The 17,468-nt window shown below is 31.5% G+C and overlaps 1 protein-coding gene across 1 annotated transcript; it reads left to right on the top strand.

Annotated features, from left to right (window-relative positions):
* Window positions 1–12,285: 12,285 nt before the first annotated feature.
* Window positions 12,286–17,284, top strand: LOC130820717 (chaperone protein dnaJ 16-like). The gene is made up of 11 exons (XM_057686203.1): window positions 12,286–12,742; window positions 14,141–14,264; window positions 14,389–14,471; window positions 14,548–14,659; window positions 14,743–14,847; window positions 15,225–15,275; window positions 15,414–15,503; window positions 15,585–15,693; window positions 16,050–16,198; window positions 16,276–16,329; window positions 16,694–17,284. Exons 1-11 carry the CDS (start codon window positions 12,588–12,590, stop codon window positions 16,916–16,918), a joined length of 1,257 nt encoding a protein of 418 aa, XP_057542186.1. The 5' UTR covers window positions 12,286–12,587; the 3' UTR covers window positions 16,919–17,284.
* The last annotated feature ends 184 nt before the right edge of the window (window positions 17,285–17,468 follow it).

Below are 17,468 nucleotides of genomic sequence, written 5' to 3'. Positions count from 1 at the left end.
GGGATTCATGTTCTTTTTTCAATAAATTATATTTTAATTGTTATCATAATTGCATGCTATTAAATATTAACGTGCAATATCAATATACATAACTTATTAGATAGTTAAATACAATTCCACAACTACTGTCAACTACATTTATAATTACTTTTACATAACAATTATTTATACAACTATCTTATGTCAAATAAACCCAACATAGAACAAATGGGATGTTGCAAGTAAATAACAAGTTGGAAATAATGGAGATGTCATAGAGTGTTGGCCAGTTAAAAATATATATAAATATAAGATAAAAGTCATAAAGATGTGTATTAAGATCAATGATAAACACACCAGTATAATTAATATTGAAATTGTTCTTTAACAATGGGCGATTGTTAATGTGACTTTTGACCTGATTTAATTATTGTCTTCTGCTAGTAAAAGTGAACTATATCATTCCTCAGACTGGGGTGAAGGAAACTTATTTTGGAAATATTTTGTTCCAACACTTTTTGGAATTTGTTTTATAAAATAGGTTTATTTTTATATTTTTCCTAAAGTAGCCAAGTTACAGAAAAGACGAAGGCCTAAAACCAATTATTAATTTGATACCTTCAAAATTTACACAAATTGTAGTATGAGATGGTTTCAATTGACGCGATCTACACATGAGCTAAATAACTCAACTATTATAAATAAATAAAAAAATCAGAATATAAGCTCCTTTGTTTTGAGGTTTTTTCGCTGAAATATAGTTTCTCACGAGTATATTGTCTACTTTAGGCTTCAAATTATCATAAGATTCAGCTCACGTCTTGTTGGACGGACATGGTTGTTATACTTTTGATTCAAAGTTTCTATTGACGAAGAAGAACTCTACTGCTAATCTGGGGCCTAGGGCGAGACAAAAATTTGAAAACATAAAAATTCTAGGTCTCTATCATTCAGATTGGGGTAAGGACTTAAGAAATCACTGATATATAAATTTATCGAGTTGAATAATAATAAATAATATCTAGAATCTAGATAAATAAAAATTACAAAATTTGATGAGTAAAACCAATAATTACTACTACTAAAAAAGTAAAACCAGCATTTTCTTGTCTTCATATTCTAAATAGAGATCTATAAATTGAAATCAAAGTTTCTTTTTTCCTGTCTCGTCCCCAGCCAAGTTAATGGCCTACCTTTCTTGCTTTGATTACGTCTATTGTAATTTGTAAGCCTCATTCAGTCATTCTTATTCCTCTCTCCTCTACAACTATACTACTTACTTTGATATATGTGAAAGCCTAAATAATACTTGATATGTTCAAAATTTCAAAATTGTGACAATAATATTTTTGTTATAATTGATTTGATAACTCATTTGAATGCATTGAGTTGTGTAATTTTATCTTTTTTAATAGTAACTTACTTATACTTTTACTTGTATCTTGCACTATATATATGTGCATCATCTTGCATTACTGTGTACATAAAAACTTAAAAAGAGACAGATATATAAGTTTATCAATCTCTTATACTATCTTTCTTCTTATATTCTACCTACTTTTTAACACGTTATCAGCACCATTTTTTCTCTCTAAAAAATCCAAGAAGGTAATTTTTTTTCAAAACATTATAACACATTTTTTTAGCCACAATATGGACCAACAATCAAACGGTATCAATATTATTATTCAAGGTGTTATTAAAACTGTTCTATACTTTATCCTTGAAAAAAATTGTATATATGTTACTACCAACCCAGCTAGTAGTGGTTCAAACCAACTGCGAAGACATAATCTAAATAATACCCACGTAAAAGAAAACTCAATGCCAAGTCCCAATAATGCAATTAATCCACCAGCACAACCACCTACTAATCAACCACCACAACCTATGATAACCCACCAGTCCAACCTACTAATGATCTTACGGTCCCACAAGAAAGTAATAAAAGGAAAAATAACGAAGGCAAAGGAACTAGTATTAAACGTTTTCAGACTATTAACCCGTAAAATAATTTATTTTAATAATGTCGTTTAATCTTTATGTTCGTTTTTACTTTTTCAGCCGCCTATATGGACTGGCTAGTATTATTTTGTGATGACCACCTTTATGAACTGGCTAATATAGCATTATTATCGCCTTTATGGACGATTTTATCTCTATTTATCTTATCATGTCGTCATATTATGTGCATATGTATTTGATTACTTTAATCTATAAAATTATCTACATCACACTTTTATATTTATACATATATAATCGACTAATAAACTCATAAAATTTAATTTCACTCAAAAAAAAAACAAAAAGAAAAATAAAGTTATTAGATTCTCATTTGTTAACATTGTAAACCCAATAATAATAAGTAGTCTTAATTTACCAATAACACATATTATTAGCATGATTACATTATCTCTATATAACAAAGACTATATTCTTAACATAAAATTCTTTTTAATTGTAAAAATATCACCCTGGGATGAACGCCAGAGTGATCCGAAAATTATAATTTAAGTAAATCGTTAAGGGTTCGATTCTGAACCAAAATAAAAATTATATTTATATATATATATATATATATATATATATATATATATATATATATATATATATATATATATATAAATATATTTTAATCTCTATTTATTTACCACATTTTTATTAAACTTGGAGATCAATTATGAAAATGGTATTTTTACCCCCTATAAATAGGGTCTTCTACCCGTCACAAACACACATACACCACTCACACCTTATCCCAAACACAAAAAAAAAATAAAAATTAACCCATAAATTCTTCTTCCTTCAACCATCCATTGCAAACAATACATCTACAAACCCCCACCTCAATCCAATTACTGACAATATGAGTAAAATACTAGAAGCATTAATTATCATTATGGGTTTAATTGTATTACTCGTAGCACTAATTGAAAAAGCCCCACCCAACATAAATAGTATAATATCACTATCTATAAAGCACAGCGGAAGACTTATAGAAGTCTGGGATGAATCCGACTTGTGGCTCGATAGTCACAACAATCAATATCAGAGTATTTAAAAACTTTACATAACTGTAATACAATTAATTACAACCCAGTTATAAGCTAAGTTAATACATTATAAACTCTTTTAATTTTTTTTTTACAACTCATGATTTGCCAAAATATCATTATAAGTTAACTTCCAAAAACGATGTCCTCGCTATCGCAACACATGACACATAAAGGAGCAGTACATCCATCCGCACTAAAGTTGGCAACCTGAAAGTGGATCTATCCCCTGTAAAGGATAGGCCCCATCAAAAACTGCCAACAATTGAATTGTTGAGTAATCCAACAAACTATTACATTTATATACAAGTCATTAACAAACATCTTCAATCAAGTTCCTTGTTCACTTACTAACCATTTATAAACATTATTTTATCCAAATCCAAACTCTTTTAAAAGACCGTTTGGTATCAACATAAATACGGCTATGAACCTTTAGTTCATAACGAATCAAAATACAGCTATAACTTTACAAGTTAATAGCGAAATAATACGACAAATAAAACATATGCTTTCATTGCGAAACAAACAAACTTTATATATCAAACATATTTATTCAAAACTCATTAAAAACAATAATGTAATAACGATTTAAAACGTGGGAATATATGGACCGTCAGGAAGTAGGCTTGATCTAAATCATGAGAACACGGGTGATCGTCATCACCGAAAATACGGTTCTTGCAAGAACGAAACAAGATCGAGGCTCGAGACCGATTTGAATAATCATTACCTATTATCAAGTTATAGGATTTTACAATAATCCGGAAATAAATATCCGTTGCCGATTCCCAAAAACGGACATTTTTCAATGTCGAATATTTTATTATAAAACAAAACAATTCAATTGATTTTCTTTGAAATCAACAATCACCATTTAAAATACCAATCAATTCATCATCAACCATCAACGTGTAAGAACTTGAGCTACTATTAATGGAGTTTAACTAATTTTACACAATTCTTAAATCCCAATAACCAACTTATATCAATTAATCAATACCTAATCAATTCTTATGTTCCCAAATTTATACTTGAACCAAACACCTATATTACTCAAATAAGAACCATAACTCAACAATACCAATCAATAAAGGAAGAATAATAACCCTAAATTAATCTCAAATACCCAATAAATAACCCTAAACATCCAATTTATTTTATAGTTCTAATACCACTTAATAAATTCCATTTTAGTACCATATCACGACACTTGTTAGTAACTTGGTCATAACTTCCTCATAAGAACTTGTATAGAGGCGATTCAAGTGGCTACGCGACCACGACTCAGAGCTCTACTATTCTTATGAGACACTAAAACCCACAAACAATCAGAACAGCCCCGAAAATGGCAAAACAGAAAGCTTACTATTGGTTTTCATGATAGCCTGTTGGTATTTCAACATTTTGAACATAACTCTCTCATACGAACTCATTTTGGAGCAATTTAAGTGCCCACGCAACCGCGACTCAAAGCTTTACAAATCTTATGAAGACACCAAAACCCTGAAACGACTCTAACTATCTCAAAAACAGCAACACGGGTTCAGACAGAAGTTGCTCACATAAACTGAAATTTACTCTCAACTTTGTACATGAATCAACAACTATTTAAGAACTTAAAACTACTTCAAAACATTCAATTTATGCTTAAATGGATTAATTTGTGAGTTATTTTTGAGCAAGTTAAATTTTCACGCAATCACATAAAACTTCAAAACCAAAGATTCACTTCAATTGCTTGTTCTTCAATGGCTACCTCAAAATGGCACCTTCTTGATACTACAATTATTCAAACAAAAGACCTTCTAAAAACCTAGCACATAACAATTTAAAAGTCAATTTAAGGTCCTATTGACCATTAAATAAACTTGCAAGTAAAATCAAGAACACATAAAAAAAAAAAGTTACTTCTAATCCAAAAAGAGATGGAGATGGTGATAATTAGATGTGTCCTTCTTCTAAAATAGCTACAATCATCAAAACGCTCTAATTAGATTCTAACTTCATAAAATTTGAGTGAAAATTTTCTGAAATTGAGATTAGGGTTTTTCAATTAAAAACCTTTTATTTAGATTTACTCACACCAATACTTTGAGAAGATAAAGGTAGGTAAATTTTCAGATTTTTGTTCTACTTTGTGAAGAGATAAAGGTAGAAATTGATCTCAGATTTGTGTTTCTTTGAGATGTTATGAAGAAGATGATAATGGTATAGAGGAAGAGTAGTAAAAATAATCTTACAAATATAACTTAGGGGAAGGGGTTTATTATGATGAGTAATGGATTGAGAGGTGAGTCATAGGCCATAGTGGCCATAGTGGCCATACGTGGGTATTAATTTCCTACTAATACGTATCACAGTATGAGGTGGATAATATATCTATATTTTTCGCCGTATAATTTATTTTGTCCCAAAAATAATAAAACTGATATCTAAAATTCGTAGTAAAATTTTACTTTTAAAATGACAACTCATTTTACTTATTAAAAAAAAGAAAGTAACTTTTAACAAAGACGTTTTTATAACTGTTTCACTAATGCTCTACCTTATTATCCAAAAATAAATTATAAATCTTGTATTTTTTTTAGCAATTTGTATTTTTTTTTAATATCTATTAATACTATGTACTTTATTTTTTTCTGATTATATTTTACTTATTATATTTGAGATATTAAGTCAGGGGAAGATAATACTAATATGCTTTAATATCTCTAATGATACACAAAATCATTAAATAACCTTGTCATTTTCTCAATTGTAGAAAATAATGGCTGATCTCAAAAAGAAAGAATTCAATGACTTGAAATTAACAAGAAACAATTTTATACAATGGGCTTCAAATGTCAAATTATAACTAAAAGGAAAAAGTTTATTATACACAATAATTGAACTTAGTCTCGCCGACAAAGGAAAGGGTATTGAAAGAGATCCCATAAATATTGAGGAAGATAAGGCAAAAGCTGCATCAATTTTGAGACATCATTTAACCGACAGTCTCAAACACGAATACACCAATTATGAGGACCCAAAATTACTTTGGAAGAGCTAAATGAAAGATTTGGCCATAATAAAAGTTTACTTCTCCCAAAGGCTGGCGAGAGTTAAGATTTCAAGATTTCAAATCAATTAGTGATTATAATTCAGCACTTCATCTGATAAAATCAAAATTAGTCTATTGTGGACAACTAATAACAGATGAAGAAATGATTAAAAAAAACATTATCAACATTTTACGCAAATAGCCTTTTGTTACAACAACTATATCGTGAAAGGCATTTCAAGAAATATCATGAATTGCTGAAAACACTTCTTGTTGCGGAACAAAATAATGAATTATTATTGAAAAATCACAATAGAAGACCTGTAGGGTCTATGCCCTTTAATGAGACAAATATGATTAAGAGGAATGTGCGCCATCGAGATCGTGGGAACTAGTTCATAAGAGGCATGGGTCGTGAAAAATATCACGAAAAGAACGGCATGAATACTTTTGAACAAGGAAATTTCTATGGCCTTGGTCGTGGTTGTGGTCGTGGTTACGGACATGGTCGTCGCCGCGGACGTGGCCACATTTATGAAAGAAATATATTTGCCCCCCGAAATGACACATATAATAGATGTTGCATGACTGGACATTGGGGGCAAACTTGTCGTACCGCCAAACATTTAGTGGCTTTATATCAAGTTTCCCAGAAAAACAAAGGAAAAGGGGCAGAAGAAAATTTTGTAAATGAAGCAAGTACATCAGGGCCCACCTTAAAAATGTCTCCGATTTCTTTAATGAGGGTGTGAACCTCCACAAACTTGATCCCCAAGAAGAAGATAATTACATCTTTTGAGATGACTAGATGCATTTTCTGTTTCTCTAATTTATTTTCTCTTCTTTTTTTTTTTTAATTTGATGAGTTGTAATTCTCTACTTATGTTTTTGTATTGAGAATTCTGGTTTTATATTAATAATATAATTTTTTTTTCTTCTCTTGTCTTAGAAATGAAAATGTCAGTAAATGGATCAACATTTCATTGCCTCCTGTACAGTGGAGCAACACATATGATAATGAAAAATCGAGAATATTTTTCAAACTTAAAATTGCTTCAGGCAAAGTCAATACCATATCAGCAACAACAAAATTAATTGAAGACACTAGAAAAGCATGCATCATACTCCCTATGGGGACAAAATTAATAATAAATGATGCACTATAGTCAAGTAAATCTCAAAGAAATCTTATCAGTTTCAAGACAATACGCCAAAATGGTTACCATGTGGACCAAAACCATAAATGAGAAAGAATTCTTATGCCTTACAACAGAAAGTAATGGCGTAAAAATTATCCTTGAAAGGATGCCAGCATATTCATTGGGGTCGTATGTCACTCATATACGCCCGATTGAAATAAATATGATAAGACTAGACAATAAAGAGCTATTCACTCTATGGCATGACCGCTAGGTCATCCTGGCACTAGGATGATGCATAAAATAATAGAAAATTCAGTCGGGCATCTACTAAGAAATATTAAGACTCCCTAATCAAATGAGCTCTTATACACCTCTTGTTCTCTTGGAAAAGTTATTACTAGACCGTCAAATACGATTGTTATTGAATCTCCTATATTTCTTGAAAGAATTCAAGGAGATATATGTGGACCAATTAATCCACCATGTGGATCTTTTAGGTACTTTATAGTCTTAATAGATGCTTCCACAAGATGGCTACATGTAAGCCTTCTATCAAGTAGAAACAATGCACTTGCAAAACTACTTGCACAAATCATCCAATTAAAAAATCATTTTCTTGATTATACAATAAAAAGTATTAGATTGGACAATACCGGCGCATTCACGTCTCAAACTTTTAATGATTATTGCATGTCAATTGGAATTAAAGTGGAATACCTTATGCCACATGTTCACACACAAAATGGTCTTTCTGAATCCTTAATTAAGAGATTGCAATTAATTGCAAGACCACTTCTAATGAAATCAAAATTACCATCATCGGCCTGGGATTATGCAATATTACATGCAGCAACATTGATTAGGCTAAGACCTACAACTTATCATAAATATTCGTCAATAGAGTTAGTAGCTGGTTATGAACCTAATATTTCACATTTGAAAATCTATAGATGCGCTATATATGTGCCCATTGCTCCCCCTCAACGTACAAAAATGGGTCCACAAAAAAGAATGAGAATATATGTCAGTTTTGAATCTCCATCAATCATTTGATATCTTGAACCATTAACTGGTGATCAATTTCAAGCTAGATTTACTGATTGCCACTTTAATGAGCCAATATTCCTATCCTTAGGGGGAGAGAATGTGGACTTATAGAAAAAAAATATGAAACTTACTTGGAAAGCAACACATTTAGAATATTTAGACCCAAAAACAAAATCATGTGAACAAGAAGTACAACGAATTGTTCATCTACAAAGTGTTGCTAACCAATTACCCGATGCATTCACAGATACTAAAAAAGTTACAAAATCACATATACCAGGAGCAAACACTCCTGCTCGAATAGAAATTCTTGATGAAAAGACAAAAAGTGATGAAATTGTTCTGCAAAGAAAGCGTGGAAGGCCACTTGGTTCAAAAGATTTAAAACCAAAAAAATTGAGAAAACAAGAAGGTGCACCAAATGATACTCAAAATGAAAGTGAGAATAAAGGAGAAAATCAAGATATCTCCGATAATGAAAAAGAAGAAAATGAAAATAATAAAACCTCAATAAATTATATTTTCTCCAAGAAAAAATGGAATCGAAAAAGGATCATTCCAAATGAATCCTTTGCTTATTCCATAGCTATTGAAATAATAAATGATGAAAATGATCTTGAATCAATGTCGATAAATAAATGCAGAAAAAGACCCGATTGACCAAGATGGAAAGAAGCAATTAAGACAGAGTTAAAATCATTAAAAAAAATTGAAGTTTTTGGGCCAATTTTACAAACTCCAAAAGGCGTAAAACCCGTAGGCTTCAAATGGCTATTTGTAAGAAAAAGAAATGAGAAAAATGAAATTGTCAGATACAAGGCAAGACTTGTAGCCAAGGTTTTTCTCAAATGCCAGGAATTGATTATGAAGAAACATATTCCACAGTAGTTGATGCAACCACACTCAGATTTTTATTAAGTTTAACAGTTTCTCAATGCCTACACATTAGATTGATGGATATCTTAACGACATATTTATATGGTTCACTTGACACAGACTTCTATATGAAGGTCCTTGAAAGAATAAACTTACCAATTGTACCTAGAGAAATGTTTTCTATAAAATTAAAGAGATCATTATATGGATTAAAGCAATCTGGGCGAATGTGGTATAATCGTTTGAGTGAATACCTTATGAAAGCAAGATTCAAAAATAACCAAATTAGTCCATGTGTATTCATCAAACGATCTCAATCAAGTTTCGTAATAATTGTTGTGTATATAGATGACTTAAATCTGATTGGAACTCCGAGTAAAATTGAAATAACAGCTAAATATTTGATGAAGGAATTTGAGATGAAGGACTTAGGAAAAACTAAATTTTGCCTTGGACTACAAATTGAACATTTGAAAAATGGTATATTTGTCTATTAGAGCAATTATACTGAGAAAGTTTTAAAACGGTTTTACATGGACAAAGCTAATACACTAAGTTCCCTAATGGTGATATGATTACTAAACATAAAGGATGACCCATTTCGTCCACAAGAAGAAAACGAAGAAATTTTAGGGCCTGAAGTGCCATACTTGAATGCCAATGTTGATTTAATGTACTTAGCAAATAATACAAGACCTGATATAGCATTTTATGTAAATTTATTAGCTAGGTATAGTAATGCACCAATAAAAAGACATTGGAATGGAATAAAACATCTATTTCGATACCTAAATGGAACTATAGACCTTTGATTATTTTTCCAGTCAGGAAATGATGTCATACTTACTGGATATGCTGATGCAGGATATCTATTTGATTCACATATGGCCAAGTCACAGACTGGATATGTATTTACATATGCGGGAACCGCAATATCTTGGAAATTAACAAAACAAACTCTAACGGCTACATCCTCAAATCATGCAGAACTTATAGTTTTATATGAAGCCAGTCGAGAGTGTGTATGGTTGAGATCCATGATCGGCAAACTCCAAGAAGATTGTGGTTTAAACGATACAACTAAAGCACCAACTACAATTTATGAAAATAATGATGCATGTATCAACCAAAGTCACAGAAAAATACATCAGGGGAGATAGAACAAAACACTTGTCACCAAAATTATTCTTTGCACATGATCTACAGAAAGATAAAAAGATAAAAGTCCAGGAGAATTCAATCCTGTGAAAACCCCGCTGATTTATTCACAAAGTCACTTCCATCAAAGCAATTCGAGTATTTGATACGCAAGATTGGGATGTGCCAATTTAAAGACATATATTAGCTTCAGGGGGAGAAATATGCTCACTTTATTTTTTCTCCTTCGATCAGGTTTTTATCCTACTGGATTTTTCCTGATAAAGGTTTTTAATGAGGCAGTTTTAGGACTATGAATCTCATAATAAAATTCCCACATATATTATGCATTCAAGGGGGAGTGTTACAATTGATTTGACAACTCATTTGAATGCATTGAGTTGTGTAATCTTATCTTTTTCAATAGTAACTTGTACTTTTACTTGTATCGTGCACTATATATATGTGCATCATTTTGCATTACTATGTACATATAAGTTTATCAATCTCTTATACTATTTTTCTTCTTATATTCTACCTATTTTTTAACAATTTCATTTTGTAAAATATAAGGTCAACGTACGATCGATTCTAAATTGTTTTGCATTTTAAACAGTTTAAATTTCTAGCGATATAATTATTAAGATTGAGATTTTACTATTAATTAGTGTTTAGTGGGTGAAATAAATCATTACTTCACAAATTTTTGTAAATATATGGATTATATTATAGACCCAAATAATGAGTAAATTAAGTGATAATTGAATTTAAGACCTCTAAAAAGTAGTATTTGCTCCAACTTAAACAAAATTCTATTCATCGGTTTAAAATTGAATTGGTGGTGCATTAGATAGAGTATTGAATTAGTGATGCATTTAGATAGAGTGTAAAATCAATTAAGACAATTAATGTGAATTTGAAGAAATATTTTATTTATTATATTTATAGGATAGAGAAGAAAAATTAAACAAGAATTAAGTTTTCAACCCAATTTTTATTCTCCCTCCTACTTTAGAGAGGTACTATTACATGAAATGTTAATATACTTAGTACATGTTCTCTTCGTCTGATCTGATTGGATCTGATCTGAATTTACTAAGGTCTGATCTGATCTGATCTGATCTGGTCTGATCTGGTCTGATTCAGTCTGATCTGATCTGAATCTTTCTGATCTGATCTGATCTGGTCTGATCTGATCTGGTCTGGTCTGGTCTGGTCTGATCTGATCTGGTCTGATCTGAAACTTTCTGATCTGATCTGAATAGTTATAATGATTATTATTATTTATTTTTACTATTATTATTATTATTATTATTATTATTATTATTATTATCATTATCATTATTATTATTATCATTATTATTATTATTATTATTATTATTATTATTATTATTATTATTATTATTATTATTATTATTTTTTATTATTATGTCTTATTATTAATATTACATACTACATAGTTATAATGATTAATAATAATAATAATAATAATAATAATAATAATAATAATAATAATATTATTATTATTATTATTATTATAATAGTAATAATAATAATAAAAATAATAATAATAATATTATAATAATAATAATAATAATAATAATAATAATAATAATAATAATAATAATAATAATAATAATAAAATAATAATAATAATAATAATAATAATAATAATAATAATAATAATAATAATAATGGTATGGTTTGATCTGATCTGATCTGGTCTGATCTGGTCTGGCTTGATCTGATCTGGTCTGGTCTGATCTGAAACTTTCTGATCTGATCTGAATAGTTCTGATCTGATCTGAATAGTTCTGATCTGGTCTGGTCTGGTCTGATCTGATCTGATCTGGTCTGGTCTGGTCTGGTCTGGTCTGATCTGATCTGATTCCAATAAAAATAAGTAATAAGTAAAAAAATAAGTTGAAGAGAATTTACTCTCTACAGTATACTTGATGTTGTTACCCATGTTAAATGCTTAAAAAATCACCTACTCCTAAATTTTACTCTTTGTATTCCTCTGCTTGTCTCACTCTCCTTTCTCTCTCTCTCATCTCCAGCTCATTAACTTACATCTTCAACTTCTTATAACTAAACACAACTTACAACTAATTTTTATAATTTTCTTATTTTTTTTGGAGAAATTATACAATTTCAAGCAAAACCCAATCATATCCACTAAATCTATGATGTTTCTTAGCGTTATTATTATGTTTTTGGGTGATTTTCTTAACAAGAAAGTGTAGATTTTTAGGGTTCTTTTTGTCCTTGGTTGGAGTGGAGAGAATTTCTTCAATTTAATTGCTAAAAATGTCTGGCGCTCAGAAATCAAACCCAGAAAGAGTTGATTCAACGAAGAATCAACAACAACAACAATTTAGAAGAGACCCATATGAAGTTCTCGGTGTTTCTCGGAACTCTACTGATCAAGAAATCAAATCTGCTTATCGTAAATTAGCCCTAAAGTATGTACTCTGTTGCTTTATTAATTCTATTTTATATGGGTATAATTATTTTTTACTGAATTTAGTGACTTTTTAAATTTTGTTTCTTAACTTTATGGGAATTTATTGTTTGTTATTGATTGGGTATTAATTTTTTCTTTGAATTTTTGGTTGGAATTTAATTTTTTTTGGATAATACTGGTTATTGGGTTTCAGTGGTATTGAAATGTACTGGTTATTTGATTCTTTTAATTGAATATATCATTTCAATTTGGTACTTTCTTGGAATTTATTGTCTGCAGTTAATTGTCATTATATATTTGTCTTTTTGAATATTTGGTTGAAATTTCAAATTGGAGAATATTTTTTATTTGAATTTATGGGTGGAGATTATGGTGTTTTTGGAATTGACATGGGCTTAATTTTTTCGCTAAGTGAATGATGGGATTGTTGTAAAGATGAGAAAATGATGTACTTCATTAAGAGAGGTGGAAACCAGGTTATTACAACATTGCAAAAGTGTTCAACTAAAGGGTTCTAACTTCTAAATGAGTTAATTTACTCTTTTGGGTAATCAAATTTGGTATATTAAATTACTTGTATGTAATTTGGTTCTTTAAAATGGATTGATTTGGTTGTAGTTTATACAAAAAGATGTCTTTCAATTTTCAAGTTTTCTTCGGTTAATACTTTGAAGATGATGTAGAAGACTTACTTATGGAAGCATCACTCATAGACTTGGCCATACCTTTCTATAAGACTATAGGTTCTACCGAGTTACTTGTTTGCCCATTGGTTCTCCCCTTTCAACTGGGTATGAGTGTTGATAACATTATGAAGTAGGAAGAAAATGTGGGCTAGTTCTTGTAGTTAGTTTATTGGATGGACAAAGAAACATTCAATTACCCCAATGCCACTAATTGGCTCTCGCCTAAGCGGGGTTCAGGAGGTCAAATATATGCAATATTAGCCTTGTAATAACAAAAATGTTCTTTGTGATTGTCCCTTAATTGCAAATACCATTTACAACTTTCCGTAAATACAAAGTACATATGGCTTGATGAGTCAAGATAGTCCATGTACTCCGAACCAAAGAAGTATAAATATGATTCATCGAGAATGGATAGAATTGCATTTGCATGGATAAGAAAAAAAATATTTTTCTTTCTAGAACTCAAGAAGGAAATACTTTTGACGATTTCTTACAAGAGATAGGGGGCCATGGCGCTAGACTCTAGAGTGCCATTATAGAAGGGAAATGCTCCAGTTAAAAATCTAAGGACTTTTACGTGTATTGGATTCTCGATTACGCTTGTATATCAAAGGCTCAATATGCTCTTTCAAGTATCAAATTCTCATTAATGGTTTGGAAGGAGAGACTTGGTACGATTAAGTTAGACTTCTGTCGTGATTTTTCAGGTATCATCCTGATAAGAATGCAAATGATCCCAAGGCAGCGGATATGTTCAAAGAGGTCACGTTCTCGTACAACATACTGTCCGATTCTGAAAAAAGGCGTCAGTATGATGCAGCTGGTTTTGAGGTGTAAAATTTTCTTTCTTCCAAGTGAAGCTGCAAAATTATCCGTCAATTTCATGTCATTTTAGCCTTTGCTTACGTATTTTATTCCTCTTTTAGTTGCTGATTGTATCGACTTTGTAAAATAGGCCGTTGAATCTGAAAATCAGGAACTTGAGCTGGATCTTTCAAGTTTGGGAACTGTAAATACAATGTTTGCTGCACTATTTAGGTCACTAATTCCTCCTTTAAGATTTTTTTCTTCGTAATTTTTTCCATTTCTGATACTGAAGTTATTGTTTGGACAGCAAACTAGGTGTGCCCATCAAGACCACAGTCTCGGCAACAGTGTTAGAAGAGGCGCTAAATGGACAGGTGTCCGTGTCGCCTCTTCCACTGGGTCAGCCTTTATTTAAAAAGGTACAAGTCATGGGTTTGTCAATTACCTCTCTCTTTCGCCATTTTAAACGGTTCCTGAATGTTTTGTGGTTTATACATTATAGGTAGATAAACAATGTGCCCATTTTTACTCTGTGACGATAACTGACGAGGAGGCGCAGGGTGGGCTTGTCTGCCGTGTGCAATCATCTGATAAAAGCAAATTTAAGGTTTGTATTATACTCCTGCATTATTTTGAAACGGAAAATGTGTGAAACGACATGTTCTTAAATCTGACTGAATATTTTTTGGACTTAGACGACAATAAATCTTAATCCTAAACAAGGCTGTCGACCCTTGAATCTTGACCATGTCAACCCTTATACAGAGCCTTGAAGAATGTGTGTTTTGACTGATAAGTGGATCTGCACTCTCTATTACCCGGACTTGGGAAATATCTGACATGGGTACATGTTTGAGTGTTCAACTCGGCTTAATTTTGGAAAAATCACAATATTTTCTAGGGAGAATACATTGATTTTGAAATTGTTATTTGATAGTTACGGCGATGTCATTTCTGCTTAATAAAGTTTGCCTTTTTGTGTAGCTATTGTATTTTGAACAGGAAGAGAATGGTGGTTTAAGTCTTGCCCTACAGGTATTTCACGTCTCGTTTTCAACCCGAATAGCATTTTTGATGCGTAAAGCTAGTTTCTTTTGGTCAGCGTGGATAAAATAGTTTTAAATGGAACAAATTTATGGTCTTTCATGATTTACTGCTAGTTTTTAAATGTAGGAAGACAGCACCAAGACTAAAAAGGCTACATCTGCTGGCATGTTTTTTCTTGGCTTCCCTGTTTATCGATTGGATCGTGCTGCTATTGCGGTGAGCTATCATCAAAATAACATTTTAGTTATGTACTTCAAACACAACAACTATATTTATTCCGTGTGATGAACATCGTAGGCGGCAGCTGCTAAGGATCCAGATGCTGCCATCTTTAAAAAGCTGGATGGATTTCAACCATGTGAAATTACCGAACTTAAAGCTGGAACCCATGTATTCGCTGTTTATGGTGTGTTGATTTATATGTACTTTGGCGCTTTGCTTCTGTTTTTTTACACTACGGCTAATTTTTGGACGCCCCAAATAAAAATTCACATGTTCTCTTCGAAGTAGGGATGGGCATGGATCCTAGACCCTAAGGGTCTAGACCAGACCTGACCCTAATTTAAGGGTCTAGAATTGCAAGTAAAGGCGAAGCTCATGTACTATTAAAGCTTCTCTTTACCATAAATCAAATGGCCAAACTTAAGAGAAGGACCGCGAGAGTGGGCTTTAGCTCTTTGCGGCTTCGCCCATGCTTGCAAGTTAAGGTTTGTGATGTACAAAATAGAGCTAAATATTATTTTTGGTTCCTGCATGCTGAAGGTGACAACTTCTTCAAAAGTGCAAGCTACACGATTGAAGCTCTTTGTGCTTCGCCTTTTGTGAAAGAAAAGGGCGACCTTAGAGAAGTAGAATCACAATTACTAACGAAAAGGGGGGAACTCTCCAAGTTTGAGAGTGAATACAGAGAAGTAATTGCTTCCTCTTGCTAAATAATATTGTTAGTACACTGTTTTTGTTCTCGTTTTACGTTTTTTTATTTGTGTAGGTTCTTGCCAAATTTACCGATATGACAAGTAGATACACAAAAGAAATGCAGTCGGTAAGGTTGAAAAAACTTGCAAATCTTTACTATGTAAAAAGTATATAGTTGGTCTTGTATGAGACCGTCTCATTGTGAGACAGGTCCATTCAAAAGGCTCATTGGTAAAAAAAAAACCATTAAAAAAATAATGAAAACTGAATTCGCACTTGTACAGGAAGCAATTTTTTATGATAGTTTGGACTGACCTAAATTGTTGTGAGACACAATTACATATATGGGCTAAATAACCCAATTAATACAACTTAAAGAGGAAAGTAAGAATGCGAGCTTCATGTTTTGAGGTCGTATCTCTGAGAGACGGTCTACTAGCTGATAGAGAATTAGTGAAAAGCATAGACCTCATGACAACATGGTTCTGCAGATTGACGACCTTCTAAAACAGCGAAATGAAATCCATGCGTCGTATACAATTACTCCTCCTATGAAGCGTAGTTCAAGTAAACTAAAAAGGACGAGTTCAGCCAAAGAGCCTAAAGAAGAAGGGTGCACAACTAATGCACGAGAAAAGAAGCCTTTTAGAGATCGGTTGAAGAAGAAGAAATGGTTTAATATCCACTCAAAGGTCGATAAAAGGAAGCCTTGCTGAGCACTAGGATGTCATGACAATGTTATAAGCTTATTCATAAATATTCAGACGAGGCGATGAGAATTATTGCTGTTTGGATGAACGGTTAAAATTATTATGTGACTGCAATGTTGTGCAAAGGTTTAGGACGGATGAGCATGTCTGAAACACCGGGATCTTCTTGTTCATGCTATTACCAGCATCGATACATATTGGTTTGGGTAGCTTCCCTTGTAAAGCTTCTAGTCATTCATTTTTATTGTAAAATTCATTCTTGTAGTTTAATCCTTTTTAGTTATCATCTTGCTAGAAATCTCTTAAGTTTGATGTATTCTTAAATTCTAAGACAATACTTTTAAAGAATCCATTGGTTTAATTTTCTACTGATGTTAAAATTTCTTTTTTCTCCTTTCGTGTGGTTCCGTGGATATTTCCTAGGAGTACAAACTGGATAGATGTGTTCAAAACAGACCCGATGATTTGATATTTATCTGACATTGAAATTGAGCCTAACTTAATCCGACTTTAGAATGAATTTAAAATAATGTAAAAATTAATATGGTCGCAAGAT

Source organism: Amaranthus tricolor, chromosome 8 (genome assembly GCF_026212465.1).
Source record: "Amaranthus tricolor cultivar Red isolate AtriRed21 chromosome 8, ASM2621246v1, whole genome shotgun sequence".
NCBI lineage: Eukaryota > Viridiplantae > Streptophyta > Magnoliopsida > Caryophyllales > Amaranthaceae > Amaranthus > Amaranthus tricolor.
This window is presented reverse-complemented; position numbering and strand designations above follow the sequence as displayed.

Bases quoted from the DNA above. Each gene is read 5' to 3' on its own strand.
- LOC130820717 (XM_057686203.1), top strand. From the start codon at position 12,588: ATGTCTGGCGCTCAGAAATCAAACCCAGAAAGAGTTGATTCAACGAAG. The intron at 14,472-14,547 runs GTCACTAATTCC...TTGTTTGGACAG, and splicing joins ATGTTTGCTGCACTATTTAG to CAAACTAGGTGTGCCCATCA. The intron at 14,660-14,742 runs GTACAAGTCATG...TATACATTATAG, and splicing joins GTCAGCCTTTATTTAAAAAG to GTAGATAAACAATGTGCCCA.